This window comes from Copadichromis virginalis, linkage group LG12 (genome assembly GCF_057382275.1).
Source record: "Copadichromis virginalis isolate Kocher_CV1m ecotype Utaka linkage group LG12, C_Virginalis_male_GT1.1, whole genome shotgun sequence".
Lineage (NCBI taxonomy): Eukaryota > Metazoa > Chordata > Actinopteri > Cichliformes > Cichlidae > Copadichromis > Copadichromis virginalis.
Window position 1 is genome coordinate 34,078,679 of NC_140629.1, and position 13,964 is coordinate 34,092,642.

General features: G+C 37.9%; 1 protein-coding gene across 2 annotated transcripts; it reads left to right on the forward strand.

The window, feature by feature from the left end:
* The first annotated feature begins 3,903 nt into the window (after positions 1–3,903).
* On the forward strand, positions 3,904–13,753 carry suds3 (SDS3 homolog, SIN3A corepressor complex component). 2 transcript variants are annotated; one of them, XM_085476207.1, is made up of 12 exons: positions 3,904–4,121; positions 5,704–5,773; positions 5,901–5,956; positions 6,547–6,618; positions 7,832–7,851; positions 7,971–8,127; positions 8,348–8,443; positions 8,590–8,651; positions 8,749–8,770; positions 8,965–9,070; positions 9,879–9,963; positions 12,882–13,753. In XM_085476207.1, the coding sequence occupies exons 1-12, from the start codon at positions 4,010–4,012 to the stop codon at positions 12,978–12,980; spliced, it is 957 nt and encodes a 318-aa protein (XP_085332333.1). In that variant the 5' UTR covers positions 3,904–4,009; the 3' UTR covers positions 12,981–13,753. The 2 variants fall into 2 exon arrangements, with proteins under 2 accessions (XP_085332333.1, XP_085332334.1); XM_085476208.1 differs by lacking the exon at positions 3,904–4,121 and adding an exon at positions 4,282–4,886.
* Positions 13,754–13,964: the final 211 nt, after the last annotated feature.

Below are 13,964 nucleotides of genomic sequence, written 5' to 3' on the forward strand. Positions count from 1 at the left end.
TTGCCTCGTGTTGGGAACCGACCGCTGGAGGATGTGCGCTCTGCGCGCTTGGTATTTTCCACATAATATATATCTGACTGATTGTTTTGCGTGTACTTTATGCTCAGTTGTTTTGTCCGAATTCAATACAAATTTTTAAAGTATGAATCATTCTTACAGTGGCGCAGCATTCAAAAATAAAGATATTAATAAAGAATTTATTAAAAGTGAACGACCAACGATCCTTTACCCAATTTCCTTTGCAAATCATTAAAGATGCATGGACTGAGTCATCCCGATTCTGTTGCAACTTCAGAGATGGCAAGCCAGCTAGTCTGCTAAATATGCTCAGTACGATGATGCCACCTGCTGTTGTACTTTGGAAGTTTAACTGTAAAATTATTGAGTTTATTCTGCATCAGGGCCGTTTCCAGTAGTTTTTGCAATAGGGTGGCCGGGGGAGCGGGGAGACCAATGAAAACCAGTGGAGGAGTAGGATGGGGCACAGGAAACCACAATATTTGATCCGAAACGAATACCGCGTATTCACTAGCAAGGACTTCAACCTCGGATGCAAATGAAGAATATTTGCTGATAATGATTACTGGCTCCTGGCCTAACAGATTCCACTGATACCTTTTGGATGACAAACAGAGGAAAAATGGGGAGGGAGTGTGCGGCGTGGAAATGAGGACATGTGTAGGCATAGATGTAAGGTGAGGAGAATGTGTGGATTGTAGTTTCACTCCTTAATATGATAATAAAAATGAACTCAAGTATTATAATTTTCAGGCTTATACAGACCTGTTTCCTAATACAGACATTATGCCAGAAGTGGCACTTGAGAGTATAAAAATCTAGATCTGTTTAAATTAATTCCATTCTACTGAATAGCTGTTTTGTAATGTGGAGAAACAAGTATTCAGACCATCAATAAAAAAAGTTGTATTCTTACTTATTTTCCCCAATAAATCAAAAGTTTTACTTTTGATTGTTTAAAAGGAACAGTGTGTCATGGTCCTGGGTCTTTTGACCCAGCGTTTTAAGTTTGAGTTTATTTTGTTCATTAGGTTATCTAAGTTCATTTGGTTATTAGACTCCTTGTGTTTTCTTCCCCTGTATTTAAGCTTCCCCTCACCCTTCGTGTTTCATGCTGCGTGTCTTATGTTATCAAGTTTGTATTATTATGCCTAAGTGTTTCTAGTTATTATTTTCCCCTCATGTTTCCAACCATGTTAAATCTCCCCTGCTCTTCATGCGTTTCATGTCTGTGTCTTACGTTGTCAAGTTCGGGTTGTCATGTCTATGTCTCATTATGTTTCCTGTTTTATTGTGAAGAGGTCTGGTGTTCTGTGTTCATCATGTTCAGTTTTACTCTCCCACTGTGACGTCATTATGTTCATGTGTGCCAGCTGTTTCCTCATGTGTCTCCACTTCCCCTAATCACCTCCTGTGTATTTAAGTCCTCTGTTTTCAGTGTGTGATTGTCAGGTCGTCTGTTGTCCACGCCATGTTTCCTATGCTATGCTTCCAAGTTTCGTGTCTAGGTTTTTCTTATTGTTTGTTTAGATTTCCCAGTTTAGGTTTGTGTTAATTTTGCTTCAGTTTGCCTTGCCCTTTGTTTGTACCTTTTTTTCCAGCCATATTAAACGGCTCGCCTTTTGTTAACATTCAAGTTTTGTTCCCTGTTCCTTGGAGTCTGCATTTTGGGTCCTTTTTCAATTCATACAGTCTGCCCTCGCCAGACTGTGACACAGTGCATGTTAATGGACATCATATAGACATAAAATGTAGACATGCCAGATTTTTTACCCAAAACTACTAATTTACATCATTACTACTTGGGCAGGTAACATGAAACTATGGAAAATACTGTAAAAATACAAACAGACCTGAAAACACAGATTGTAAAACAATACATCATGTTAAGTTAAAAGCAATCACAGATATGGTTTGCCATCAGCCATTGCTTGAGTTATGCCCTAAACATAGGATCTTTACAGTGTCTCTTTGTTGTAACTGGTAAACTATTTAAACATTTATTTCTCTTTTCTCTTCTATAAATGTGAAGTGCCTTTCTCTTCTAGAGGTAGGCCTAGTAACACTCCCAACATCAATTCTTTGTTAATAAATTCATTTTAAGGCAGAATTAATTTAATTAATGTAAATGTATTTAGCATTACTGCCTATTAGTGCAAGCAAAAGTGCTTGCAGAATCATATGCTTTGTAACACTCATTCACAATTAATGATTTATTATCGTGTCACTTTGGTGTTGATTAATTAATCATATTCTGCTGGGTAACTTTATCTACAGTAGATTTATGTTAGAAATCTGAAAATATAATAACTAACTCAAGCTTTAAAATACATTTTATGGAGTAAAAAATACACTATATGTATAAAAGTATTTGGGCACACCTCCTAATTGTTCTTAATTCAGATCATTTCAGTCCCATAGCCACAGGTCCACAAAACTCAAGCAGCCACACGGAGTACACACAATGGCACACCCTGCCTTTACAAATATTTGTGAAAGAATGGGTCATTCAGTAAATTTGAGCATGCCTCTGTGGGAAGTCCATTTGTGAATTTTCTTCCATTCATTTATACCACTAAATGGTGTTGTTGAAAGGCCACACTTGCCACAGTAACTCAGCCACACAGCGGTACACCATGTAAAGGTTACAAAGCAGGGTCACAAAGTGCTGAGGCACAGAGTTGCAACTGTCCCTTAGTATTAAAATCAAAACTGTGCATCAGGAATTTCGTGGTATGGATTTCCATGGCCGCTTACCTCCTGCAGGTGCAGGTGGCCCAGTATTTTTGTCCATATAATGTATCATATTTGAATTCAAAATATACTGGAGTAGAGCGTCTCATGTTTTGATAAAGTTAAGTACCAAAGTGCATTACTGAAGTGCAAGCTGTCTTCGAGTAGAACTGGGCATTATATGATTAACAGTATTCTCGTCCACTGGCATCACTGGGATCACACTATCACTTTTTATGTCTGTCCAAGTACAACACTGAAGACACCACCTGATAAATTTGCTGTTAAAATGATAACATTTCACCAATTATTTGACAGAATTATTTCACTAATTTAGTCAAATTCATATCTAATGACCAAAAACAATGCCAAAATGATACCAAAATTAAGGATGTAAATGTCAACGTTAACCAAAAAACAAAAACTAATTTCCATAGACTGTCAATGAAAGATCGTTACTGAGCATATTCTGCTCATATAAAGTAAACTGCATTTTCCTAAAGTTTAGGTTTTCAACATAATACACTAAATACACCAAAAAAGGTTAATAGTAAACCATACGTTTTTGTTTCTTTGAATGCTTTTGTGATTTTTTTTGTTTTGTTTTATCTGTTTATTTTATTTTTTTTTAATAAAGCATGCTAAATCTGCTTTTTTAAAGGTTTTGCATACTTGATTCCCCCCAGCTTAAGCAGTTGTAAAAATTCGAGATTGTTTTGTTTTTCTTCAGCTGTCCGTAGATTTTCTGTAAAACTACTATAGAAACACAAACACATTTTGTAGTTCTTTTGGTCACTACTGTTTGAAAATGTTTCTGAGTTATTGTGTGAGCACTGGGGCGAGGAAGAGGCAGCTGGCAGGGATCAGCAGTGGCCTCAATGAAAAAACTGGCGTTCACCAATCACCTTCCGATGCTAATCCTTAGAGTAGTGAAAAAAAACAAAGAAACTTATTAACTATCCAAATGTGATAGGAAATGTGCCTGTTTAGATGTTTTACCATACATTTCAAATCACTCATAGAAAACTTGGCCTCTATTAATTAGCGGTGACTGTTTCAAAGTTTTTGTGCTAGTTCTATTAAAAACTGCGATTAAATGTTTTATACGATTCGTTTATTATCAAAATTCTACCCAGGCGTATTCTTGGACAGCTTGACACCCGGGGGTCCTACCAGTTGTAGGCGCTCTTCCAAGCAAGCTGCAAAACACAAATCGATTGTTTATTTTATGTTTGTTTACATTTTTCGGAGCGCATAAATGACTTCGACTTTGCTGTCGCCCATGGTGGATTATTACAATGATGAAGAAGAACTCGATAGCGTGGATGACGACGACGATCGGAGTTTCAGGGGGAGAGACTCGGAAGAAGGTAACGTTTTCAACAATATCTTCCCGATTGTCGGGCTCTGTCTAGTTGTTGGAAAAAACGGAAATGCGCGCTTTATTGTATGAATTTGGATGTGTTTTCTTAAAATGCAGCATTTAAGTCGTTTTCCCCCTTCCAGTGGAAACCGTTTGTCCATGTAGCGTAGTATGCGCAAGTACAAAACAAGTTAAAATGTATTTCTCGCTCCCAAAACTGGAAAGCTACTTCAATGCAGCCACACGTTACTTAGTTAGCTTTCTAGCTACGTTTAGGTACACAGTGCCACGAGCAAAGAGTCTGCCTGGTGAGGAACTGTCTCAGAAGTATGTGATTTAAGCTCAGTAAGCAAAGCAAACCGTTCGGTTTTTTCAGAGTTGGCAGCAAGTCGAGCGAAAGAAATAATCAGTGATAAACACGCTAAGATTGCTAGCATTAATTTTTTAGCGTTATACACAAGAGCATGAAAACACCACTGACCACAGTGCCTTGACGTACATGTGCGCTTAAAACAGTGCTCCCGAAGCACAGCTATAAATTTCAACTATTCGTTTTTTTTCTTAAAAAAAATTATGGCAGTTCAAACGTTAATTAGCCAACTTGCTACGTAACGGTAGCTCCGGGAATTGACAGGTCGGCAGGAAGGCAAGCGAAATCCTGCGTGCTGTGTCCACTGCTCTGCCCTTTTCACACACTTCACTGAGACAGAACGGATTGCAGGGAAAGGGAAAGAAAGACCGGATCAGAGGAAGGCGATGACAACACTGCAAGGTTAGCCAATTCCCTGACATTGACCTCCAAAGCGAACAGCTGGACTTATTTTTCTTCTCCTCTCCGGATATGTTCTTCTAAGCCTAACTACGTAAGCTAGAGTCGGGTTACACTCTTTATCAGCAGGCGCGGCTAACTTATGCTAGCACATTAATGCTAGCCGAAAATGAAAGGTGCTGTGTCAGCTTGAATACAGAGAGGGGCCTTAGTCTTTGCTCGTCTTGACGTTTCAACGTAAAGCCGGTGAATTTTTTTTCGTCAGACATATGTGGTTATAACTTGGTTCCCGAGCTTCTGACATCAAACCAGGTTTGGTGAAACATGCTGGCGTTGTTTCGAGAGAGTTGCTGTTGGATTGACAGCACTACCAAGTTAGCCGGGATCTGTACTGGTAATTACACCTTGCGAAAAGTGCTTAAAAATATAGATCATCACTCTTTCTATAAATGTCATCGAGAAAAAAAGCCCAAGGGCAGTTAAGCAGATGTACCCACTTTAGTTTGGTGTAGCTGAGCGTTTTCTGCAGTCGATTCAAGAATACGTAGAGGTATCAGCTGTTATCCTGGCATACGTGGATTTCCCACTGTCTACATTATCAACCCCAGGGCATTCCCAAGCAGGGTGTAGACCATTACTTCATCTGTGCCACGCACGTACTTTCATCTGCAGATATCTCTGCCATCTGTGCATCAAGGTTGTTTTTGAAAACTTATGCCTGTAAACATTCCTGATATGATCACATGTGAAGTATTTGGGGAAAAAATGTTTTCAAATTTTAGCTGAGAAAATCCTTTCTTTTTTCTTCTTGATTTTCCAGACACTGAGGATGCCAGTGAAACTGATCTTGCCAAACATGACGAAGATGACTATGTGGAAATTAAGGAGCAGTAAGTTTCTTGCCAACTGTGGATAAGCAGCCCTAACCTTTCACTGAAAATCATTTTTGGTGATGAAAGTTTTAAGTTACTGTGCTATTGTAAGGGGGTTGGGACTTTAGCTTTTCTTTCATTGCAGAATGTATCAAGACAAACTGGCCTCTCTGAAAAGGCAGCTGCAGCAGTTACAAGAAGGTAATCATTTTGACTTATTTTCACATGAATGGAGGTGTCAGGAATTATCCATATTTGAAGGACTCCTGCCTTTTATTGTGTGGTACTGTGTGAGAGCATGAGGATTAATTTTGACTTGTCAAGGGCATAGCTAAAACCTTACTTATTAGTCATGGTGCTTAGTGGTTAGGAATTACATCATCAGGCAGAAGAGCAGTTTAAAAGTGCTCGCTTGTCATTGGCTAAAAAGATAAAACAGTGATGACAAATGGCCCTCTGCCATGAGCTCATTTTTATTGTTAAGACTGTCTGTTGTTTACTGATGCAAACTGCTTCTAAACTGCTGAGTGAGCTGTTTGAAAGTACTGTCAGCTATCCCAAAAGGCTTTTACTGCTCATGCTGATGATTGTAGAAACTGCAGAATGATAAGTTGTTTTGCAAATCCAAAAGTAATTACAGTGTCAGTGTATTCTAGTCTACCCTGTGGTTCAGTGTAAAAGGTGTGGCAAAAATAAATAAATAGTAGTGGGTAGTCTACAATACTGTATGGTGTGTTTTCATGAGTGAACAACGCCCAGCATTAATATCTAAAACACATTTGTCTTGTCAGGCACACTGCAAGAGTATCAGAAGAGGATGAAGAAGTTGGACCAACAGTACAAAGAGAGACTTCGGAATGCAGGCAAGAACATGAAGTGCTTTACTTCTGATGCATCCATGCCAACCAATGTTGGACATGCTGTTTAGATTTAAGGAAGCTTTCTGCTCTAGTTTGGCTTGTTTATTCAGGGAAATGCACAGAGCTACAGACGACTGTGTGTACCTGAAAATAAAAATAGCCGCTACCATGGATTTAAGAAGAGAAGTATGGGTAATGAAAGAATCAAGCCAATGTCTTGGTTGGACTTTTTAAACTGCAATTTTTCCCACACACTTAAATTGACCTTCCCATATAAGGCCTTCTTTTGAGGTGGTCTTCAGTATCATTAAGCTGCTTCGTAAGAATAATAGTAGTCCTTGTTCTGCTCTGGAGATCTGCTGTGAGCTGGATAATATAAACCTGCATCTACTGCAAACTGATCCTACGCTAGGCTTAAAAAGATGACAAGATATAGTTCCAGGTGGTGGAGTTGGGAGTTTTAGCCACATTATCAGAGACTCACTGAAGAGACAGCTGACGATATTGCTCAGTTACTTGTTATAAAAGCTATATATGTATATATTTTAAGTTTTTTGGTGGTTGACTTCACACAACATGTGTGCCTTCTTCCGCAGGGCTCCTGCTCACACCCACATGTCCCAAACACATAAATCCATGCGATGCACTTAACTGTATTGGGTGGAATGAAAGCGCATACTGTCTACTCATTTAAATTAACAGGATGCTGTTTTGTAAAAAACTGAGCTTCTTCTCTCTGTTTCCAACCTGTCCTCTAACCATTCGGCTGCTTTAATTATATTGGATACTCGGCTTTTGTTGACTCCGTAGCTTGTCTTGTTTGTGATCAGCTTTCTCCTTTGCTTGCTGTGTGCCAGAATGGAATGTACTTAGTTTTTTGCTGATCAAAATGAGTGTTTATTTAGTTAGGAATGCAGTGCCAAAAGGCTCTGGTAGTACACTCATAATCACTGCAGTGGAGAATAGAAAGTATGTAATTACCAATGATCAGTTAATTTCTAATGCTAAAATGACTAAAAGATAAACAGTCAGTGCCTTATTGTTCTCGGAGTTTTACTTGAACTTCAGTATTTTACTATAAGCTTCTGGTACTTTGTGCTCCTGTGCTATAAGCATTCTCTTTTATGATTTTTGAGGGTAAATAAATTGAATTTAATGACACAGAACAACGGTTTGCTTCATGTGACCAGTTGTGCTTTATTTTTCCCATTTACAGATCTATTTCTCCAGCTTGAGGTAAGTGCAACAGTATCTCAGATGGTCTGACGCTAATGTAAAATCAAAATCAGCCATTATTTTTTTTATTTTTTTGGACATACAAGCATAAATTTCTTCTTGCTTTGTACCTTCTGCAGACAGAGCAGGTGGAGAGGAACTACATCAAGGAGAAAAAGGCAGCAGTGAAGGAGTTCGATGATAAAAAGGTTGAGCTAAAGGAAAACCTAATTGCAGAGCTGGAGGAGAAAAAGAAGATGATTGAGAACGAGAAATTAACAATGGAGCTGACAGGCGGTAAGGGAGCCAGAACAGGATTATTAATCAGGGACTTGCTCAGCAAAAGAGAGATGGGGTAAAAAAAAAAAAAAGTATGTGGGTGGCTGTATTTTACTTCTTTCTACATATTTTAATATTAAGTCATCAAATGAAATCTGAGTTTTCAGATACAGTTAAGATGCTAACCTCTATTCATCTATGCATCTGGAGCTCACACTCATATTTCTTCTATTCATAGACTCCATGGAGGTAAAGCCTATCATGACCCGGAAGCTGAGGAGACGGCCCAACGATCCAGTCCCAATACCAGACAAGCGGCGAAAACCTGCACCAGATATCCTTTGCATAAACTTGTGACTGTAAAATATTCCAGATTATTTATACTTGTAGAATTTGTTCTTGAGATACCTTAAAATAAATTTAAAAAAATGATTTTGTGTCTTAAAAAACCCCCAAAAAACTTTCTTTAACTCTTCAAACCTCAGCTAAATTATTTGCTAACAGATGAGCAGATAATGGAAGATTTAAGAACACTTAATAAGGTGAGTGCTTCTAAATTTCTAGATGTGATGTGTTTTTGGAAAGCAATATAACTCAGCAATTCCTTATAATAAATATTTTCAACCCTGCTTTTTACAGCTGAAATCACCAAAGCGACCAGGTATGATTGCACGTGCCTTCTACTACGGATTTTTATAATGAACATTTATGTGTGTACTGAGTTACCTCTCAGACGAAGAGAGTAGCATTGGTCTTCTGCTAGGAGAAAGGGTCAATAAAATGCATCACAGTAATATTTTGTTTCTTACATGTATATTAGCAGGGGGTATTAATCGGGTGTTTCTCCCTCCCTAGTGTCTCCCTCATCTCCAGAACATGTCCCCTCTGCTCCCATGGAGAGCCCCACCCAGCGTTATGAGGCCCGCATCGAGGATGGGAAACTTTACTATGATAAAAGATGGTGAATTTCAAGTTTTAATCTGTGCATCTCTGACACGATAGCAATTCATACACAGCGTCGCCACTAGATGGCCACATTGTTATGCGTTGGATGTTAGCTTGAGCCTGTAAAGATATTTTACAACCACTGTGATAGCAGCCTCATTTTTTTTCTGCGCTACAGAAAGAGAGATTGCTTAGGAGCTGCTGAATACTATGCTTAAAGGCACTGTTAAAAATGCATATTTGTAGAATATGTCTGCACAAGAACCAGCAACGCACTCCCTGCTGTTATGCCAAAATAAGAGTGAAAATCCCTGAATAGACACAGCCCTCCCTTGCCCTTCTATTTCAGAGCTGAGTTGTGAATCAGACACGTCAGAGCATAAGGTCATTTGAAGATGGGTAAAAATAATAGAATTCTGTCCTATTAGCTGCTCATATAGACAAAGTAATTTGAGAAGACAGAGCTATGTGCACTTTTCTTTCAAGGCAAAGTCTCATTTATTGATGGCTAAAGAAGATGCCACCACTGGAAAGCCTTCTCAAAAAGCCACAGGGAGGCACATGCGTCATTATTCTTCAGTGGGCCCTTAATAATGAAGTACCTTCTGTCAGTCTCTTCCTCTAGGTTTGTTCTGTCCTCTATAAGGTTGGAGCTATTAAAAAATAACAGACTTTTTGTTTTGATTTTTCATTCCAATTATCTACTTAGTGCCTTCTCAGGAGTAATGTGGTTTATTCAGCTGGGTAAAATTATTTATAATGAACTTCCCTCCAGTCTGCACTTGTTTGTTTGATGTTTAGTCTGTGTGTGTTTATGCTGACAGGTACCACAAGAGTCAGGCCATCTACCTGGAGTCAAAAGACAACACAAAGATCAGCTGTGTCATCAGCACAGTAGGAACCAATGAGGTGGGTTTTAGTTCTCATTCCAAGCATCAGCATCTCATTCAATTGCGTACAGAACTGTATAATTAATTAAGATTGAAGTATTCTGTGTATATAGTCTTTAAAAAAATTGTCATTCCTATAAGATGACCAGACAAGAAGACCATAAGCATTGTCCTATCCAATAAGATAGTCTAAGCTCGACATCGTATGTTTCTCCATGGCATAGCGCTCAGTTGTTTTCCAAAAAAACATTAAAAAGACATCAGCAAGACACACTGTTGCGCGGGGCAACATATTCCATCATTACCAGACTCTATGCCACATGTACTATCCTGCTGCTGTGAATAGTCACCAGAGCACTAAATGTTTATTGATAAACAGCTGAAAATAGTCTCTGAGTATACAATTCTGTTTGAGGAACATCTGCTAAAAAGTATGGTGCCCAGCTGTTTTAGGATATTAGGGAACAATTTGGGAGGGAAAAAAACAAAGGAAAAATCAAAATGACATTTGAGACCAATTGTGCAGCAGTTGTACTTCTGGGTTTCCACAAGCACATTACAAGCTTGAAAATGCCTTGCTTTTTTCTTTTTTTTCTTTTCTTTTTTTTTTTTTAAGTTAATATATTGTATTGATATCTGATAGGACTTCTGATAGCTTTTACAATTTACTAAAACAACAATAACACATCCTCACATAAGAAAAATGGTACACCCTCTATTAATTCTAAGCTTTTTAAATACAGAGACATTATAAAACTTATGACTCCCTTTCCAGGTTTTAAAAGTTAGATGAACAAAACAGGAATATTGAACAATTTCATTATTTATTTAACAAAAATAAAAACGCACACACCATGATTTACTGTCTTTTAGCAGCAGTGACTTTAAAGGTATAGTAAGTAATTTTTTGCGATTATTTAAGAGAAAAAACAATGTTGTAATAATAAATGTCCATTGATGAGTGTGTAATTGCACTTTTCAAGAAATTAATAATCTCACAAAACACATAGGGGCATAACCTGGTTTGTGAAAGTCACCATGGAAGTTACTGTTTCATTTTTATGTATGTGGGTTGAGACCAGCTACATACATAGTTTGTCTTATAAATTCCTGATAAATTAAAGATCACAAACAACTCTTCCAAACTGTACATGGCCATTAAAATTTCTACATGCATCCTTTTGACATCTCTTTCTCATTATGCCTTTCTCCTCCCTCATTTCCACCTAATCCTCTTCCTCCACAACTCAGCCCTCATCTCCTGAACTGAAGGCAGGGGGCTAACACACTAAAATGTGCATAAATTAGCTTATTGTTGCAATTTCTTATTGTCAGCAGATTACATATGCAACCCTCTGGACAGCTGACTATGAGCTGGCTAAACAACAACAGCTGGTTGTAACCTAACATTTTGACAGCTAATGTCAGGCTTGAGTGTACTTTAAAAAAAATAAAATAAAATTGCACTTTCACTCTGGTAAAAAGTTTGTTTATGTTCTCACATTGTATGAAGGTTTATTTTCCAAGTTTCAGAGTCCAAAAATATTAGATTCAGGGAAATTTCTTTACTAATGCCAGGAAACAGCAGCTAACATCAGTAATGACAACAGCACTTACCAATAGAAATGTGCAAGATATGCTCAACAACTCACCTCAGAAATGCTGTGATCAGACACAAGTGAGACTCACTGACTAATCGGTCTGTATCAGACTTCTTTAAAAAAGCTTTATAGCCTCTTCCAGAGTAAATAGACATGGACACATTATTGAGAGCTAAGGTAAACAGCAAGCTGACTGCCTATACTTCAGTACACATGAAGGGTGACCAGAGTTGTTTGTCCTACTGCGAACGCCGTAGCTCGGATTATGCACCTGAATTAGGAGAGGTAATGCCTGTATTATTCTTCAGTGGAAAATCTACATTGTAACGAAACAGGAAACCCCTTTTAACTCTACACTCCACCCTTCCATGCCATCAACTCAATGTGTAGTTTCTTTTCTCGACAGGTGCGTGGATGGTCACGGCATAGATTTCCTGCAGTATAAATCAGACTTCAAAACCAGAATTCAGTTAAATGAAATCTACTGACATCTACGTGGTTAGACAGCTCTCTTAAGGTCCCGCCACAGCATTTTAATCAACTTGACGTCTGGAGTTTTAAAAAGAATCAAGGTGTTGCAATGGCCATTCAGTCGTGCTCAGAGGAGTTTATGGTTGACACAATGCCTGTAAGGTGCTCAAGTCCTGTAGGTTCAAAACAAACCCCAATCAAGCCTGTCTGTAGTTCTTGGGGTTTTGGCAGTTTGTCTGAGCACTGTATGGTGGCCTCAGGGTGAATTTGCTGGAACATCTACATTGGAAAAACTGGTAACTGCTTTGTACTTGTGAATAATCTTTCTCATTGTAGAATAATGAACTTCACTTTGTTTGGAAATTGCCTTTTAACTCAGGCAAATGTTACAACTCAATACGGTTTTACCTTTTCAGCTAACCTTTCCCTTATGTTCATTAATAACGATAGACAAAGTTATTCATTACTGATTTTTGAATGAGGGTAACTTCTCCCTCTGGTATAGCCTACATTATTTGTTGTCATGCTTGATGTCTTTGTGCAGCTCCCTTTTTCTGTTTGTGCCATACATTATGCATTATGATGGGTGAATACCATTACATTAATGAAGTGCAACATTAAAGTTTTGCTTGAGTAGTTGAATGAAAACGGATATCATCAACTGTTTCATTGCACAGATTTGACTCTTTTTTTCTTTTTTTTTGATTCACAAAACAAAATTTATTAAAATGGAAGGAAAACTGTTCATTTTTAATGTTAAATGTGAATTTATTCATGAGGAACTTTTCCAGCTTCCTTTTAACGTGCACATGAAGAAGAAAGCAGTTTGGCTGTATTGAGGGTTTCTTCTGTGTGTGATTTCCAGATTTGGGTGAGAAAAACAAGCGACAGCACAAAGATGAGGATCTACCTGGGGCAGCTGCAGAGGGGAGCGTTTGTCATTCGTCGGCGGTCGGCTGCGTGAAGCATTACCACACCCAATCCCATCTGTGCGTTTACCCATCCATCCAGCCAGTGGCTCATTCATCCAGTTTTGGAGTCTAACATGTGGCCTCACATTCATATTTCATTATCTTATATACACTATCCCCTAAAACACAAATATACACAGACGAGGTCTTCTGTGGCTATGAATATCTCATCCAGTTTTTTCCCCTCATTAACCAAATGCTACTGCAGTGAACATGGCCAGATATCCAACTGTTTTCCAGCCTTATATTTGTCACTATGTGGCATGCATGTAAAACTGGTTTGTGGTCACAAAGATGACTTGTTTTGATTACAAATCTTTCCAAAGCAATCTTATTTACATTTATCATTAAGTTATTAAGTAGTTCTCAAACAGCCTGATTTGAATAACAGAAAAACTAGCGATGTGTGACCGATCAAGTACTGGAGGGAAAGAAAAAAACTATACAACCAAGGAACTGCTGCAGGTTGAACTGAATATAGAAATCCCTCAACTAAAATTACAGTTACTTTATACAGGAAGCAATGCCATTTTCAAGAATATGCCTTTTTTTTTCCCAGTATCATTATGAAGTAAAAGTTTCTTCCTATGCTGATCTGATGATTTTTTCTTTTCATTTTTTGTAATTTGTTATTTGAGAAATGTTTTTTGTGACATGACCTTCTCCATATGTGAAACTCCTGGATTAGTTTACCAGTATTTGCATGTGGAGCATTATTTTGTGATTTGTACTGTATTCCATTCTATTAAAGATGTTTTCTGCTTAATTTCAAGCTTCAGTTTTATTGTTTGTTTGTTTGTTTGGTTTTTGTTTTGTTTTTTTACTTTAATATGAAAAGCACCAAACCACAGTTGACAATCTAGAAAAAAACAATTCACAACACAAAAACCATTATTTATGGGTATTTAAGACACTTGAATAACACATAGGCCTGTATTTACTGCTGGCATATAAATTAATGACTTGTTAGTTTGGTG